The sequence below is a fragment of the Fukomys damarensis genome, unplaced genomic scaffold (genome assembly GCF_012274545.1).
Source record: "Fukomys damarensis isolate Sample0158 unplaced genomic scaffold, DMR_v1.0_HiC HiC_scaffold_17, whole genome shotgun sequence".
NCBI lineage: Eukaryota > Metazoa > Chordata > Mammalia > Rodentia > Bathyergidae > Fukomys > Fukomys damarensis.
This window is the reverse complement of record NW_022900929.1, coordinates 47768302-47785528: the sequence shown is the minus strand read 5'-3', so window position 1 is coordinate 47785528 and position 17227 is coordinate 47768302. Positions and strand designations below refer to the sequence as shown.

The following is a 17227-nucleotide window of genomic DNA, read 5'->3' as shown; positions in this document are numbered from 1 at the left end:
CCCTTCTGCAGTCCTGACCCTGCACATAACACTCACCCTAGCTTGGGGACTTGTCAGTCCTTTTCTGTCAGCAGCTCTCTGTTTTCTCCCTCTCTTCTCAGAGCCCCAAAACCATCCTGGTGGGGTGTTTCTTGCTTTTCCTCACTGTGGCCAAGCCCTGGGGGCTTGGGAAAGGAGCAGATGGTGGGAGGTGGGGCACATGAATGGGGAAGACAGCAGAGACTTGATGCAGACAATGTTTTTTTCTTTTTTTATTCTATACAAGTGGGGAGAAGGCCCCGGGGATAGAGGGACAGAGATCTACCCTCCCAGGGGAGGAGACAGGTCCACCCAAAGCTCTCTGCAGAGCAAGGCATGGAGGCAGGCAGTGAGAGCCTCCCTCTCTCCAGTTTGTTTCCTTCCTTCTGATCCCCCGCCTCCTGCTCCCTAGTGCCTGGCCCTACATCCTGTCTCTGTAGGACAGGGGCTGGCGGGAGGTCTGGGGGAGCAGGAGTGGGTGGCGGTCTGAGTCCTTGTGAGGCACATGTTGAGAGGAAGGCTGGGGAAAGTGATGTAGCGGCTGGCCGTCAGTCTGTTCCTGGTTCACCGATTTCTGCTGGGGACAAATCCAGGGAACCCTGTTTCCTGGGCAGGGAGAGAAACTACCCCACGTTGGGGCTTAAAGAGGTGCAGTATTGGGCAGACGGACAGACTGGCGGTAAGGGGACCCGCCGTCTTACCACTAGCACCTGCAGGGTCAGGGGGCCGCCTTCTGTCAGGCTCCAGTTTGTCACAGGACTGTGCCCGCCGTGTCCTCTTGGGCTTCAGGGGCGCCGTCCGGCGGCCTGGGTCAGGGGGCCCTGAAATGACAGCCACAGGAAGCTCACAAGCTGGGGTGCTCATTCAGCCTGTGAATCCTGGTTGTCACTTATCACACCCCTTGAAAGGTGACCTGGTGTGGGTAGCAAAATCACAGAGGTTGCCCGAGCCCCCCCGCCCCCCTCAGTCAGGATGTCAGACCTTGGACTTCAGGCTCCTCTTGGTCTTGCTGTGAGCCCAGCCTCATCCGGGGCTTGTTGACTCCAGCGGCTGTAACCCCAGTCTCAATGTCCTCCCTGCCCCCTGGCACCTGGGGGGGTCGGTGGCCCCTGGGCACAGCCACTGGCTTGGGGGGCCGTGGAGCTAAAGGGGGGTCCTGCAGCTGGCAGAGGACGGAAGATGCTGGATTAGACTTTGTCCTATCAAAGCATCTTCCCCATTCACCCTGATGGTCCTCACCTTGGCATTCCTAGCTGGAACTGTCCTCTCCGGGAAGTAGGCCCCCTCTTCTTCCTCTCCATCTTGGGAGGCTGGGCTGGGGCTCTGGCAGCTGTGGCTGGGGGCACTCTCCTCAGCTGGGGGATGGGAGGCAGGCACAGGAGAAGCCACAGAAAAGGCATTCTGGCAGGACCCTCCTCTGTCTTCTCCTTCTACAATGTCCCCACTGGCCGGGCCCTTTCTCCTCTAGGTCTATTTGCTCCAACACTTCTGCCTTCAACTTCCCTTCTACTCCCACATTTCCTGAGCCCCTGAGGCTATCACCTCTGGAGAGGGCTCTTTTGCAGAGCACAGTCCAAACCCTTTCCTTTGGGGCAGAGCCAGGATGAGGGACCTCCTGGGCAACACAGGCACGGCTGCCCATCCAGGGCTGCAGCGCCCAGGGCTCCGACAAGGCTGCAACCTGGCATTCCCAGAACAGTCTGCCAGTCTGATTAGATGGTGAGAGCCGGAGGAGAGATGCCCTGGTACCCCCCCCATGGCCTTAATAACATGAACTGGAGGTAGAATACCAGAAAGGGGTGTCTGTGAGGGTCTCTGTGAAGTGTGCATGACTCTTGTGGCTCCCTAAGTGAAGGGTGTGCCCCTTCTTTGGATGCTTTACCTAGCCGGTGTGAGGGACAGAGCATTAGCACAGACTGGTTGGCTTGGAGGATAGTACAAGTGCACAGGCCCTGGCAAGCTTCAGGCTAGCCTAGTTCCACATTATAGTGCTGAGTGGGGCATGGGTAGAATGGGGTAGGACAGGACAGTGAGGAACGGGCGGCCAAAGCCAGGCCAGCGTGTTTATCTTTGAGATTCTAGTCCTTTATCTTGGCCTAGGAATGTGACGGAGTGTCTGTGTGTACAGGGAGATTTTGTTCATGTCAGTATCGTCAGGGTCCATGTTCCAGGCCATTGGAATTTAAATTGAGACCCAGCTGACCAGCTTTTCTTCAGTAGGTCCTTAAGAAGGAGGTCCCTGAATTCAACAGGAAGGAAACATCATACCTGGAGTAATCATCCCTTTTATCCCTCCAGTCATGAAGCCAAATAGGAAGTGACCCATTTAAGGTCATGGGTGGCTGATGGGACTAATGCCTAGGCAGAGCATTGCCCTTTTGGGGGGCCACCTTTCTGAGTAACCTGAAGACAGGTTGTAAGGTATTTCTGGAGGCTGGAGTGTCTGAAGTAGGCCTACTTCACTGGCACTGGTTGGCAGTCTGACTTGCCTACCCTATTCCCAGCTAAGATATGAAATGAGGTTTTAGCTATAGAGGGCACCGAAGTGACCAAGGGTGCCACCTGCCCTAGAAAAGTCAGTGGACCCACCCTCCAGGCATCTGTCCTGTTTGGTAAACCTGTGAAGCAACTCTAATTCTGTAGAATCTTTCTTCAGATTGGGTTGTTCATCCTTTTGGGTGTAGCTTTATAAATATCCTTAAATGTTTTTACTGTATTGACTTCGCACTGCCCCACCTTGATCTTGCCGAGTGGAGGGCATGGTTTCTGTTTGTTTGGATACACCCTGGGCCTTCAGCATTGCTGCCAAGAAGGGCCACTCCATACCTATGTGCCACGTGGCCTCTGCTCGGCGCATGGCACTGAAGCCGGGCTTGCTGCTTTGGGGTGGTGGTGGGGGCTTCCAGGCCCCAGGACCTAAGAGTTGAGAGAGGGATGTAGAAGTGGAAGGGGGAAAGGGAAAAGGAAAATTAGGAGGGGTCTCTGAGAGAAGTTAAAAGGAAGGCAGCGAGGGTGTGAGGCTCACCTGCGTCGTCTGAAGATCGCCGTTTCTGCCAAGCCTGGGTGCTGTCCTCCAGGTCAGGACCTGTCCCCTGCAAGCAGAGCTGAGTCATCCCCCTGGAGGGAGGGGGACTGCAGCTGACAAAAGGCTTCTGCTTTACAATCTCACGTCACTCTCATGTCACTAGTTCCTAGATGTGTGGACTATATTTCCCAAGGAGTGGTACTCATACCACCCTAGGGGCAAAAGAAATGGTTTACACAAATGAAGGTACTGCTATCGTAATAATTATATGTTTATGTTATGTGCAGTAGGAAAAAAATGATGTACAAAAAGCCTGGGATTTTAAAGATGATAATGCTTAGGTTCAGACTAGGTTAAAAAAGGTGAGTTGATTTAAGTTAAAAAAAATTAGGTAAATAATAATTCAAATGGTGCATGGATAAGGTAAAAATCCATAATAAAGGTTGCAACGAAGTTCTCAAGGCTGAGGAATAGAGCTCTGGAGGTAAATATTTTTAAGAACCTCCTCCTGGACTCCCTGACAAGTGTGTGGCATGAGCTGGAATGCAGCCAACACCTTCTAAGGCCTTCTAACGCCTTTTCCACTGAGCCACCAGGAATAAGGAAGCAGGAAAGACCCACACGACCCTCAGTTTGCTGCCCCACACTCCCCTCACCTCTCGTTTCCCATCGAAGCTCCAACCCTTGGCTCTTCCTAACCCAGGCAGAGCAACACCATGTACCGTTGGCTGCTGTGCTGTCCCAGGGGCTGTGACCCCTTCCTCTGCCTCTGACCCCTCGGTGCCCTGGAATGAGGTCTTCTGTTTATAAGCAGTCCTTGATGGAGAAGGGGCTCCACAGGCAGCAGGGGAGCCGTGGGGGGATCTTCTGTCCCACCAAGCTGCCAGCCTTAGGGAAGAAGTCCTGCCCACACACTGAAAGGACTCACTTTGCACACGGCCCTCCTAGCATGCTCCAGATCACCAGGTCCTAGTGCACTCTCAAGGTGAGAGGAGCCAGTGACCAGCATTTTCCAGAACTCTGAGTCCTAGCATTCTCCCATTTGGTTAGGGTGGGGTTAGGGAATGGGCTACATCTAGGACAGGAGAAGGGGAGGACATAGTATTTCCTGTCTCACTTACCATCTTCCTGCGGAAGGAAGGCCCCCGGCCCCCACCAAATCCAGGCAGGAGGCTGCTCTCCTCCTCTGGGCTCCAGCAAGGAGAAGAGTTATTGCCGAGGCTTGGGGGGTCTGGGCTGGGAGGGCTCTCTTGAGTCGGGGGTGGGGGTGGGGGAGGAGGGAGGAGGAGTCCAGTGGTGGGGGACCCTGGCCCCCTGTCCCCCTTGAAGCTCCTGGGACGGCGAAAGTGAAACAGTCCTCGGCGTCTCTTCTTCTGGAGCGGAGGCAGTGGTGGCTCTGAGAGACCTGGCCGCACCGTCCTCAGAGTTCTGGGGTAGCTGGGCAAAGTTGGGGTGAGTCAGTGACAAGTGCCAGATAGAGCCCAGAGTAGTGCTGGTGTTGGCCCATCCTGGGGATGTCCCAAACGTCCCTCTTCCCTCTCATCTGGTCTCTCCTGCTACACGGTGCCCACTTCTGCTTCATTCTCAGGGGAGATGGTGTCTTCAACTTCCTGGTTACAACCTCCAGCAGCTTCTTTCTCTAAAGTTAAATCTATCCTCTCAGACACCCCTGTCTCCCAAGTCCTTCTCATAACTCCTCCAAGTGGTCCAGATCCTTGACAGACCCTGGGCATTCTGACAATGCTGAGATCTAGACTCAGTGAAAAAAGGCTGATTTGAATAAAAATACTCTGTGACAGAGACTACCATCTTCAGGGACTCACACCAACAAAGGGCCCTCCATCCCAGGGCTTCTTAGCCCCGCCCCGCCCCACCATCCTACTCTGGTGATTCGTACTGGTCCCTTCCTGTTTCAGTCACCCTGAGGATATGCAGAGGCTATGAGAGCTAAGAGTCGGGCAAGGAAGGGTTAGGACATCTTAGAGAGGCTGGCACGGGGGCACTGCTGCTGGAGAGACTTGCACAGGAGCTGGGAGGATGGGAGTGCTTTTGTAGCCTTAGGGCCTGCTGAAAATGGGAGTGTGTGTGGGCATCACACCTGGAACTTTCATCCATGACCCTCCGGCTAAAGAAGTCCTCCAGCCCTTCATCTAAGCGGCTGGCCATTCCGTTCTCCTGGCGCATCCCAGGTACAGGTACCTGCTGGGAGGAAAGGCTTGTGAGATATTTCATCCGGCTCAGAAAGGCCCACTTCCCATTCACTCAGGGCCTTCCCCTTTGCAACGGGTCCCATGGAAATTTAGGCTTCAGTTCACCTGGGCATCTCCTAAGTTTGGCAGCTGTTGGCTTCATCCTTCACCAAAATAAGAAGGTCACTGCCTGGCAGACCAAATTTTTTTTTTTTCTCTTTCTAAGATGGGGTCTTGCTATGTAAGTGTAAGTTGCTGATGCTGAATTCATGGGCTCAAGCTATGCTCTTGCCTTGTCTTCCTGAGTAGCTGGGACTACCAGTATGTGCCACCAAACCAGGCTAGACAGAGGTTTCATATCTGTAATGAGGTATAGCTCTCTCCAAACAAGATAATCCCCCACTTGTTTTTCTGCTTGTCCAGATTCCTGCCCCAATGCCCAAAGCTAGTGTCTCTGCTATTTGGGTCCTACAGATAGATAGAACCCCTTGCTCTGATATTGCTAAGGAAAGTTGGTCCTCCTGCAAGGTCTTTGGGACTCACGCTGGGCCGGCCAGGTCCTGGAGGGGTGGTCCTGGGGGGCCGGGGCCTCCCTTGTGTTTGATGCCTCAGTTTATAGCCATGAGTGGGCAGCTCAGATAGACCTTCCCAGGAGCCACTAGCTGTGGGATGGCTGCCCCCGAGTCCTGAGAACCAGCCAGGGGGGATCCCCAGGCTCCCCAGTTGGCTTTCCATGTCCTGAGGGCTCCCACCTGTTGGCACAGCACTGTTAGAGGGACTAGCAGCAGGGACGGAGAGAGATGATGGAGAGGTAGAGAAAAAAGAAAGAGGAAAAAAAGGTCCAGGGAAGGCCTGGAAGCCCTGAAGAAATTAGAACAGAGGGCGAGAGACTCACTGATGAAGGCAGATACTGGGCGGATCTTTCGGCATCGTTTCTGCTTTTTGATGGCCATAGTGTCCTGCAGGAAAAAAGACAAAGGGTAATTTAGGGCTCAAGTACTAGACCCTCACCAGAAACCTCCCATTGCTCACACAGCCTTTCTTAGAGTCCATCTTATTTCTTTCTCCTCAGGTGGCTGACATACTGGGACGAGGGAAGAGGCTAGTCAGGCATGGTGAGCTGGAGAGTGGAGGCCAGACAAGTGGAGGTAAGGAGAGGGACCACTGCCTTAGGTTCAAGGGCCGGACCCAGATTAAAGAGGGAAAGGGAAGTATGGGGAGTCTCACAATGTTGGTCCCAAGTTCATCATCTGTGGTCTCCTCATGGTCATGGTTCCGGCCTCGGCCTCGAGAGGATAGCTCCTGCCCTTGGCCTGGCCCTCCTTGTGGATCTGACAGTGTCCTGAGCTGGGTCAGGTGCCGGGCCTGGGGAAGACAAGTGTGAACAGGATCTCAGGGAAACTGCCCACCTCCCAGCGTCTGAAGGAGGAGGGAGCCTGGCTCAGTTCAGACTTACCAGGCTCTTGTGGGAGTGGTAAAGCTCCTGCAGGATCTCATCCACTATGGAGTTGGTCAGGTAGGTGACGACCGAGAGTTTCACCTCACTGTGGGCACAGGTGAGACTGCTTAGCCAGTCCCTGCCTGGCCTCTGTACCTCAGCACCTCTTTGCCTGGAAGCCTGAGAATGCACTAGCTGGCCTGGCTGCCCGCACAGAACATGGCTGCTGTAGGAGGCTCTCATGCCCACCATACTCAGGACTCATCCCACCCACTGACCTCACCAGCCCAGGAATGTATGGTCCAAGAGGAACCGCAGGAAGAGAAGAAGGCTCCAGGTCAGACACTCCAGCAGAACGGTGCTAGATAAGTTGGGTGCTGAGCAAACTTTGCTGGTTGCTAATGTAAGAGTAGAAGAAACCAGCACTTCTTGAGCCTGGCTATTTCACAGGTATATATACTCATTTCCTTTCCTTTGGAAATTGGTAGCACCCTGACCCGGAAGGAAAGAACACTAGGTGCAGTGCAGACTGGCAGGAGGAGAGGGGTTCCCTACACACCTGTCTGGCATCACTTTTCTTCGCCAGGTCACTGAGGAGGTTATGTTTTATTTCTCAGAGGCAATTCCTGGCGTATCCGTGTGAGTTTGGGTGTGTACACCTATTTGTGCACCACCCCGGCTCCCAAACCCTAGCTTAGCACCAAGGTCTCTAGGGCAGAGACTAGTCAGACCCTCAATAGCAAGGTTGTACTCAGTTAAAGATTTATCCCTTGTAATGGAGATTTTCCATTTATTATTTATTGCTGATTGTTCCCAAGTCCCTAAATGCTCTGGGCCAAATCCAGCCCCTCCCCAGGACCAATCCTCTGCCTCTCACTCCAGCTTGTTCTGAATGTCCTGTCCTGCTTGTTCCAGCAGTGCCCCTCGGATGAAGTTCCGAGGCACGGTGACGCGTTCTGCCACATTACTCAGCATCTTGTTGTGCCCCTCAGCCACACGCATGGCTACAGGGCATAACTCCTGTGTCAGGCTGACCATGGACTCCAGGATCACCTAGTAAGAGAAAGGAGGCCACAGTCCCAAGGGGCCCGGGTCAGGGCTTGCGTCACAGGGGAAGAAACTTTAGCCTATTACAGTCCTTGCAGTGAGACTGAGGGACCTGCCCGAGATCATACAGGTGTGTCACAGCCTTGGACACTGAGGCTTCCCCATTTCTTGGTCAGTGATCCTTATACCCTACTATACAGATAGCGGAGAGTCAGTTCAAGGATCACAATACACAGAGTGGGGAGGTAGGAGTTCAGGGTCCAAGGTAAGAGCTATCAGAAAAAAATATCCAAGACTCATCATTTTGGCCTCTCGGCAAAGAGGTTGTATGGGTGGTCTCAACTCTTGCCCTCCAGTGATTTCCCCACTCTGACATCAGCTCTTATCTTAGGGCTCTGGTGAACACTGGCCTCTCACATCGCTTCCTCCCTCCCCTAGGACTTGCCTGAAGCTCCTTGTCCACAGCCTTTGATACCTCACTGGCCACTGACTCCAGCCTCTGCCTCACAGGCCCATCATTGGCCAACACATGGCCCAGCTCGTAGAGGCTGGGAAACAGCTGGGGAAGGAAGGAGTAACATTCAGAGACTAGAACCAGGCCTTAAGAGATCCGTAGGGGCTCTGGGCTAGGAGGACAGAGGCACTGGGTAGTGTCTGGACCGCTGGGGTTAGCATGGTGGGAGGGCTCACCGCCCGAGAGTTCTTGGCATCTTTGATGAGGTCCCGAGCATAGAGCAGTTCATCCTGCACAGGCTCCAGTGGGCACAGCCTCAGGGCCCGTACCTCCTCCTGCACTCGTCCACACAGCCGCTGCAGCATCTGGAGCACAGGGGCAGGAGTGTCAGGCGTCCCTGGCTGGGCCTCTGGGTGCTACTGGTGCCTTCTTGATGGTAGTGGTGCTGATGTCTCTGGGTGGCTTGGTCCCTCCTACTATGCCCTTCTTGAATGCCCACTGAACCCCTCAAGTCCTGTGCACCCCTTGTCTTGGGAACTACGTACGATTTTCTACATTTGTAGAGGGCCCATATTCCGAATTTCTTGTTTTGCTTCCCCACTTGCTCAGTCCAGTTATAGGGGCCATGTGATACCTCTTCATGCCCCCACCCTGTGTGCTCCACCACATCGCTTCTGTGCCCTGTGAGCCTCATTCATGCCCCTTGTGTCCTGGAGGGAAATGTTTACTTGCTCGGCGCTGCTGGTCACCAGGCCCTGCTGCAGCCTGAATGCCTGTTCCTGGGGGCAGGTTTGGGAGTGATTGTTCCTCACCAGGCACCACTGGATCTGGAGACGATGGAGTGGGTAGGGTCAGGGTTGGGGATTTGGGCTGCCCTCTACCTCTTGCAGTCCCACCCTACTCAACACAGCACCCTGCACCTTCTGCCAGACGTCCTCAGTGCGCTCAGGAGCACTTCGGTAGGCTTGGGAGATGTCGCTCACAGGGAAGGACATGAAGCGTAGTGTGTGGTTGCTGTGGGACACGACAGTAACAGCTGGATGGGGAAATATCTAAGAACGGGGGGCCCTGGCTCCCTAAAACCCACCCCTTGCTCATCATTCCCTCTTCTATGGCCCTGCCTCACTTTTTTTTTTTCCTGGGTGGGTAGCAAAAGTCAGGACCTTGCACTTGCCAGGAAGGCACAGAGTCACTGAGCTACATCCCTGGAATACTTTTCTTTCTTTCTTTTATTTTTTTGAGACAGGGTCTTGCTGTGTAGTCCAGGCCAGTCTTGAACTGATGATCACCCTCCCTCAGCTTCCGGAGTGCTGGGGTTACGGGCGTGCATGCGCCACCCCCATACCTTGGCCCTTCCTCATATTTCTAGGTGATTAGGTCAAGGAGATTGGGGTGTGGCTAGAATAGCTCACACCTGGTCCTGGCACGTGGTGGTTGGGGTTTGAATCAGGGCAGGGCCTTGGTCTACTCACCTCTCCAGGGCCCTTGCGATGTCCAGGAAGCCCAGAGCAGATGTATTGTTCCGATCCCATAGGATAGTCCTAGGGAGAGGGTGAGCTCCAGTTTGTCACCCCTCTCTCTGGGTCCCCAGCACGGGCCACGGATGCAACTCTGTCTGGGGCCCTCCTCCCTACTGAGGCTGACTCAGAGCCAGTTCTGGGACTGGCTGTCTTCCAAAGGCTGGGGTACAGGGCATGGAGCCCAGCAGGGAAGTCTTGGGACTCGGGGTCTGAGGGTCCAGGTGTTGGCATCACCTGAGGGAGGAGTTTATCTGCAAGGCTTTAGACAGCATCTTAGCCCCGATGTCCTCCATCCCATTGCCGCTCAAATCCACCTTGGCCAGGCAGGTATTGCTGCCGAGGGCATTGATGAGGATGCTGGTTCGAAGCTTCAGCCGGGAGTCTGCCACCGACAGTGACTGTAGGGACTGAGTGGCAAGTGGGGGTTGGGTCCAGTCCCTGCAGCCCCTGCTACTGCAGGTCCCCTCCTAGGGCCGGTTACTCACACAGTCCTCTTCCTGGATCAGCTGCACCAGTTTGTGTAGGATCTCCTCCAGGGTCCTGTGGGGAGGGAGCTGGAGTCATGCTATTGGAGGAGAAGGTGGCCAGAGGTAATGCAGTGAGCCTAGGACAGATGGCTGACAGACAGGGTCTTGTGGGTGTGGTGGTGGGGTCTCACTTGGCCTTGACATTGAAGTTCTTGCCGAGGAACAGGTGCTTGAGGGACTTGTTCTTGCCAAGCGCAGGCACCAGTGTCAGCAGGTCTGAGTCAAACCCTGGTCAGTGGATGGGAGATGCCTGGCCTTGAAGCCTGAGGCTTACCAGCATCTCCCCAGGTTTTCTTCTCCTGCTCAAGGAGGCACCCCTGCTCACCATTGTCTGACAGATCAAGGCTGCCCACACAGGTAACAGATCCCAGCTGCTCCTGCAAGGCCTGGGCTCCTGCTGAGCGGAGCTACAGAAATGGGGTAAGGCAGGGAAGATAGAATTTGGGGTGGGTAATCCTTAGAGACCAGAGTGGTCTTCTCCAGACTCATGGTCATACCAGGTCTTGTGCGTAAAATCAGGGAGATCCCTTCTGCACATCCCATGCTTCCCTATGGCTTTTTCCTTCCCTCGTCCAAAAAGGCTGCCACTAAGACAGTCTGCTCCTGCCCTCTGCTGGGAAAGTTTGGTATCTCCCACCCAAAGCTTTGCGGGCAGAGTAACAGATTTGCAAAATGAGTAGCTTCTGGGAGGAGAGTCTCAGACTGAAGTCTGAGAGACAAAGCAGAGGTGTGTGGCCAGGGCAAGGAGACACAGTGCTGTAAGTGCAGAGGTGATATGAAGCCAGGGTGTGACTTTGGTTGGAAAAATGAGTGCTGGGGCGGTGGGGAGGGGCAGGTAGGCCTCACCTCACAACTGCTGAGGTCCAGGTGCAGATCGCTGAGGTGGCTATTGAGGGAGAGACCCTGCAGCAGCGCCCTGTGGGAGGAAGGTCATAGGCCCACATTCAGTCCTCCCCACACCCCATGGCTCCCTTGGGTGCCCCCAACCCTGCACCCACCCGACCTGAGGGCCTCCAGGGGCAGCCTCGTGGCTGACAGGTTGACATGGCTCAGTGTGTAGGCGCTGCTGAAGAACTGCTTAAAGGCCGGTGGGGCCTCCCGGCCCTTCCTGTGGAGACCCCTGGGATCAGCAAAGGAGGGGATCGGCCACAGCTTGCCCCAATCCTCCCTGACCCTCCTGACCCAACCTGTGGGTACAGCTGTTGCGAGCCAGGTTGAGGTAGGTGAGGTGGGAGCAGCAGCCATGGAGCAGGGCACCCAGAAGCTGTGGGGAGAGTTACGGTGGACTTCAGAGGGGCTGGGAAGACAAGGATGGGGTGGGGCAAGGACTCTCTCTGCTCCCCCTTTAAGGTCCTGGATCCTGCCTCTCTCTGTGAGCTCTTCCCCCACGCTTCTTCTTCTTCTTTTTTTTTTTTTTCCAGGGATCCAACTCATGACCTTGTGCTTGCGAAGCAGGTGTGGTGCCACTGAGATAAATCCTCAGCCCCTCTAAGCTTCTTAAGTCATTTTTTCTGCAGTGATGAGGATTGAACCCAGGGTCTTTGCACTGAGCTATATTCTCAGGCCTTTTTATTATTATTATTTTTTGAGACAGGGTCTCAATAAGTTGCATTATCCAGGCTCAAACTTGGAATCCTTGGGCCTTAGCCTCCAAGAGTGCTGGGATTATAGGCATGCACTGCCACACTTGACCTCAATGGCTGCTTTATTCTCCATGGAAAGTGGGTCTATTCCCTGCCTGGCTGCCATGGGTATAGAAAGACTCACAGGCAGTAGGTGTGCAAAGCAGGGACACTACTGTCCCAGGGTGTGTTTGCAAGTTAGGGGACTCATCCTTCCTCACTAGTGGAGCAGCACTAAGCCAGTGTGCACAGTGAGGAATGGAGAGAGGAGTGGCTTTTGGCACAGCCTCGAGACCTGGATAAATGCACACAGGTATGAACTACAGCTGAAACTGAAGGCATCCCAGCTGCTCTGCCTACCCTCATACTCAGGGCAGAAGGGATGAGACAGACATCATCCTGGCCTCCCCAGTTCTCTTCTGCCTGACTCCCTGAATCACCAATTCCTCACCAAGTCGACAGTGCAGTCAGTCCCTGACAGGTCCAGGTGTACCAGGGCGTTGGGCTGGGCCAGGAAACTGTAGAGGGCCTGGGAAATAGAAGACAGAGAGACTGCGGGAGAAGGGGTAGAAGAGTCTCTCCAACCCAGGGGCCACAGAGCAGAAGACTCTCAGGTCCTAAAGCCTGAGTGTGCCTCTGTAGGGAGTTGAGGCAACATTCCATGCACTCACGTTGGCCTCATCTGTGGCGAGCAGCCCAGGGTTCTTGCTCAGGTCCAGGTATCGAAGGGAGCTGGCAAAGGCTGGGTTGGCCCCGAAGGTCTGGCCCAGCGCCTGGAGCCCTGAGCACAGCGGGCACTGGGCTGGGTTGGCCCCCATCCCCACCTTTTCCCCTCTGTATAGAACTCTTCCCCTCTCCCAAAATTTGATTCCTTTTCCTCCATCGATCCCTGAGGTGGTGTGTGAGTGTGTGGGTACACGTGTGGGGTTCAACATCACAGGAGGCACTGGGGGAAGGCTGAGGTCAGTGGTCGGGGTCCTGGTGTGAGTACCTCGTGGGGAAATGGCAGTCTTGGCCAGGCACAGCTTGGTGAGGCCAGTGGGGAAGCAGAGGAGCTGCTGGCTCAAACTGAGGAAACCTAGGGAGTGGAGAAAGAATTGGCCCAGTGAGAGGCTGGGCAGTAGGCGCAGGTGGCAGAGTCAGATGGGGCTCAAGTGGGGTGCAGGCCTGGGGTCAAGGGTCAGGTGTGGGGTCAGGGGCTGCCATCAGGCTGCAGAGCCCCTGTTCAGACCTGGGCTGGGCTCTGGGCTAGGACAGGGTCTGCATTGTGGAAGGAATAAGGTTCAGGGCTGGGGCTCACCCTTGTCCTCGATGGGGTTGTGGGACAGAGTGAGGGCATGCAGCACACAGCTCCCGTTCTCCCCAAACACCCCGGCCAGCTTCTGGACAAAGTCCCTTCAGGGAAGGGGAGGAAGGATTTGTCCTAAGCTGAGCCCCAGGTCCCAGTCCCTGGATTCCCCTCCTCCTCTACCTGCCTGCCTGGCTGGGGTTGCAATGGTTAGAGCAGAGGATGCCCCACAAGAGCCAGCTTGGGGTCTGCCAGGGACCCTGTCACCTCTCTGGAGTACTTGGGACATCCCACACCTTAGGAAGTTGGGCTGAGACAAAGCCCAGCTTTGCGTTTTCAAGACTGGAGCAGCCCACCCTGCTAAATAGTTGATAGAAAGGGGTACAGGTGTGGAGTATATTGGAGAAAGCCATGCAAGCATCTAGGGTATCAGGAGGCTGAGGTCTGAGTCCCAGATTGACTGTTGGTTTGCTTTGTGCCTGCTTTGGGCCTCAGACTACTTTCTAAAGATAGGAGCTGGAGGAAATAGTTCAGGGACCCATATCATGCTCTGAGGTTTGGGGATCCTAAGACTACATGATGGGGGCATCACTGGACACAGAGGAGGCTGGCCTCACGTCTTAAGCCCGGCATTGTCCAGCACCAGCTCTTCAAGGCTGCCCGACTTGCTCAGGGTATGTAGCACCTGTTCTAGCACTTCTGAGCCCTGAGGACAGAAGGGTCCTGAGATTAGGAGCCAAGGAGGACCCTACTCTCCCCTACCCCAGCCCTTCCTAATTCCTACCAGCCGCAGGTCTTTGCAGTAGAGTTTGGTGAACCACTGGTTGTATGCCAGGGCTGCCACCATTAGGGCCAAGTCTCTGTGGGGACATTGAAGGGATGGAAAGTGGTAAGCAGGTGGCTGTGATAGGAAAGAAGAGGCCAGGGATGGGGGGTTGGGTTGGGGAAACCTAGATGGGAGATGGCAGTGGGGATAGAGAGAGTTGGGGAGATAGACAGGGGCTGTGGGTAGGATTGGAATCAGATCCTGGGTAGGGTCAGAGTGAATGTGTGTGGGGGGATTGTTGAGTCTCTGCTCCATCTGCTTACCGGCTCTCAAGGTGGCTGAAATCCAAAAGATTGAACTCGCGGTTATCCTCGGCATGGTAGATGGTGTCCACATCCTTGGAGAGGTGGAACTGGCTCACACCCTCCCCACCCCTCCTCTGCCTCCTCCCTCTGGGTCCCACCTGCTCCCTGCTGGGTCCCGGCCCCACGCACCCATTGCACTTCCTCACGGCAGTGCAGCCCATTGTAGTCGCATAGGGCAGCATAGGTCTCAGAGAAGCCACCTGTGGGGTGAGAGATGGGCTGGCTTCATGAATGGTCAGGAGATAGGGAGGAGGCTTGAGGTTCAAGGAACAGCCAAGGTCACTGAAGGTGCTAGTGTCCTAGAGTCCTGCTACTCCATGAACCTCTTGAGGTCCAGGAGCTGGGATGTCCTTATGGTAGGCAAAGACCTCTCCAGCAAAACTGAATGCTCTGGACATTGAACAAGATGGCCTCGGTTGGTCCCACAGTGCTGTCTGCCCCTGCTCACCACACACACTGTGAGTGGTAGATGTGGAAGTCTCAGAGTTGGGGGATGTGTCTCGGGGTCCCTCTGGGGTATCTGCATTTCCACGCCGGATCAAACACCTAGAAGATGAATAAATCATCCCAGAGAGCGGTGGAAAGAGGGTCTCAATTTTCCCCAAATTATAGCTTTTCGGTCCCCAAGAAAAGGAGGGGAGACATGTGCACTGTTGTGTCCCAGAAGCATAGGGCCTGGGGAAGAGAAGTTTCCTTGTTTAATCCCTTGAAGGACCCTTGTTTGCCACTCACCCAGGGCCGGGGCAGACCTTGGAGAGGGCAGAGCTCACATGTCGTGTCACCTGGTCCACGCTCTCAGCTGATAGCAGCCGCATGCTCACCATGCCTCGCTCAGTCTCTACCAGAATCTGGGGGACAGGGAGTGGACAGCCTCAGATTCTGACTCCCTTCTCCAGGTGGCCCAATAGCAGGCTGAGTCCTGGAGCCTACCTGGTTCTGACTGAGAGTGTTAAAGGCGCGAATCTCCAGGACATTGAAGGAGCTCTCAACCTGAAGGGACAGGGATGCCCAGCTCTTGGTAAGGGCCTGGTTGCCAGGCATGGAAGGGAGCACGCTAGGTGTCTCCCAATCCTTTGCCCAACTCACCTTGGCAGGGACCTTAAGGGGGAAGAGGTGGAGGCGCCAGGAGGTCAGGGCCTGCAGAGAAGAATATGGGTGGTTCATGGCAGACTCCTGGGCCCTGGTGCCCCTGCCCTCCTTTAGACTGCTCAGCTCTGCTCTAGGCATGGCCTCTCTCCTGCTCTACCTGAGGCTCCCAAATGTAACCCAGTCCAGGCCCTCCCCCTGCCCCAGGCTCTGTCTCCTCACCCCTTCCCACCTCTGTCTCTTCTGCCCACCTCCTTCCTCCCCCAAGACCAATGCCCTCACCAGCACTCTGTCCTCAAACTTCTTGGGCTTTGTCTCTAGCTTCACACGATGTTGTTGGAGCACAGCGCCTTGGCTGAGGCACCTTCGGATACTATCTGCAGGTGGGTGGGGTTGTGCTCAGAGATCCCCTTATCCTGGCCATTCCCACCTCCCAAGGTTCCTCAGATAGAGGCAGAGGCAAGGGCAAATGAGAGGGGAGAGAAACAGGGACAAAGTACAGGACAGAGATTTCCTTTTTGAGTAACTTTTCCTGCTAGAAAGGGAGTCTTGTATGTTGAAAACTCTGGTTCCTGGTGTCCCGAAGTCAGGGGACAGTTGCTGAGTGATAATGTTTGTGGGAGGGTGTGTCTTACACTTCTGCGGGTGTGAGGATGTTTCTAACCCATGTACTACAGCAGTATCAACACATACACAGTGAGTCAGTGTGTGGGGATGTGGGGGTGTCCCTTGACGGTATCTATGTGGTCTGGATGTGAGGCTGCCTTTACTATGGGTGTCTGCATACTTCTGATGCCAGGAGCCTGAGCGTGGCACTGGGAGGGACAGAGAAGTGTGAATGAATATGTTGGCTTGCAGCTGTGAAAGGGGCACAGTGCCAAACTGGGGGGTGAGGGGAAGGATTTTAGTGGGTAAATAAGCCCCATACCCATCTGCTCGAAGAACTGGCCAGACAGCCACAGAATGGATCTGTGCTGTGGAGGTGCAAGTTTCTGAAAGATGAGTACACACATCTCACGATTGTGCTCCTGTGCATGTGTAGGTGTGGGGAATCGCCACAGGGCAGCATGGCTCGGAGTATCCTTGAGCGTCCTGCTCTCTGCGTGGGCTAGCCTCTGCTCCTGCCTCTGGGGGTCAGGGCTGTGGCAGTGTTGGGGCCGGCCTTGGTTTGGGCTGAGTCTGAGAGCTCAGCAATCAGGATAGGCCTTGAGGTGTGGGTGGTGGGTGTTGAGAAGCGGGCAGACTGCGACTGCAGAGGGTGAGACGCAGAGACCTTGTGTTCTAACCCCGGGCCTCTTTCCCTGACTCCCTCCTCTGCCTCCTCTGGTTAGGGCTCCGTGGAGCTCCTAGGAGCATCTCCAGGGCCAGTTCCGGGGCGGGGCAGAGAGGAGGGAGGGTATTGAGACCAACAGCGGTCAGGACCTCCGCGGCTCCCAGCCCCTGGCCCCGCCCGGCGGGGATGGGGAAGCGGGGACTCTCTGGAGGGGAGACTGGACGCCTTGCCCAGGGGTGGGTCAAGAACACTGAGAGCCGGCCCCGGGCAGCGCAGAAGAACTGCACCTGTCACCGAAGAGCGGGACGGGCGGTGCCAGGACGAGAAGGTCCTGATAGGGTGAGGCGAGCAGAGGAGGATGCTCCGGGGACACCGATGCCCGCGCTGGGACGAAGGGGTAGGGACTGCCTTGGACTGAGGACGCACTAGGGGGCTCAGGCGCCGGGCTGGGGTGTACCGCGGGCAGGAAAACGCTGGGTCTGGGATGTTCCCGGACGGGGCGTCCCGGGGACCGAGGCGACCTCGTACCTTGCAGCTCTCGGGTGAGCTCCACGCTGGCCTTGGCCATGGTGGCCGCTGCTGCTTCTGCAGAGGAGCCGCCGCCGCCGC

General features: G+C 55.4%; 1 protein-coding gene across 9 annotated transcripts; it reads right to left on the bottom strand.

Moving 5' to 3' along the window:
* Window positions 1–236: 236 nt before the first annotated feature.
* On the bottom strand, window positions 237–17221 carry Carmil3 (capping protein regulator and myosin 1 linker 3). 9 transcript variants are annotated; one of them, XM_010637733.3, is made up of 41 exons: window positions 17147–17205; window positions 16274–16594; window positions 15628–15722; window positions 15346–15396; window positions 15190–15249; window positions 14992–15107; window positions 14708–14805; window positions 14389–14459; window positions 14218–14291; window positions 13913–13988; window positions 13746–13834; window positions 13141–13235; window positions 12832–12918; window positions 12512–12621; window positions 12292–12369; window positions 11406–11482; window positions 11222–11326; window positions 11065–11134; window positions 10544–10625; window positions 10350–10446; window positions 10177–10231; window positions 9926–10098; window positions 9644–9712; window positions 9092–9185; window positions 8900–8998; window positions 8408–8536; window positions 8163–8276; window positions 7548–7723; window positions 6689–6776; window positions 6460–6597; window positions 6128–6191; window positions 5776–5984; window positions 5142–5245; window positions 4165–4480; window positions 3700–3828; window positions 3044–3110; window positions 2845–2934; window positions 1258–1373; window positions 1000–1180; window positions 720–839; window positions 237–641 (listed from the first exon to the last, which is right to left on the bottom strand). In XM_010637733.3, exons 2-41 carry the CDS (start codon window positions 16356–16358, stop codon window positions 583–585), a joined length of 4206 nt encoding a protein of 1401 aa, XP_010636035.1. In that variant the 5' UTR covers window positions 16359–16594; window positions 17147–17205; the 3' UTR covers window positions 237–582. The 9 variants fall into 9 exon arrangements, with proteins under 9 accessions (XP_010636035.1, XP_010636036.1, XP_010636037.1 ...); XM_010637734.3 differs by having other exon boundaries at window positions 237–595; window positions 17147–17204; XM_010637735.3 differs by having other exon boundaries at window positions 237–592; window positions 17147–17204.
* Between the last annotated feature and the right edge of the window lie 6 nt (window positions 17222–17227).

Excerpts from the sequence above, each read along its gene's own strand:
- Carmil3 (XM_010637729.3), bottom strand. The coding sequence starts at position 16,358 with ATGTGTGTACTCATCTTTCAGAAACTTGCACCTCCACAGCACAGATCC. Across the intron at positions 15,397-15,627 it reads AGTTTGAGGACAGAGTGCTG|GCCCTGACCTCCTGGCGCCT; the intron begins GTGAGGGCATTG and ends TCTTCTCTGCAG. Across the intron at positions 12,919-13,140 it reads CAACCCCATCGAGGACAAGG|GTTTCCTCAGTTTGAGCCAG; the intron begins GTGAGCCCCAGC and ends TCCACTCCCTAG.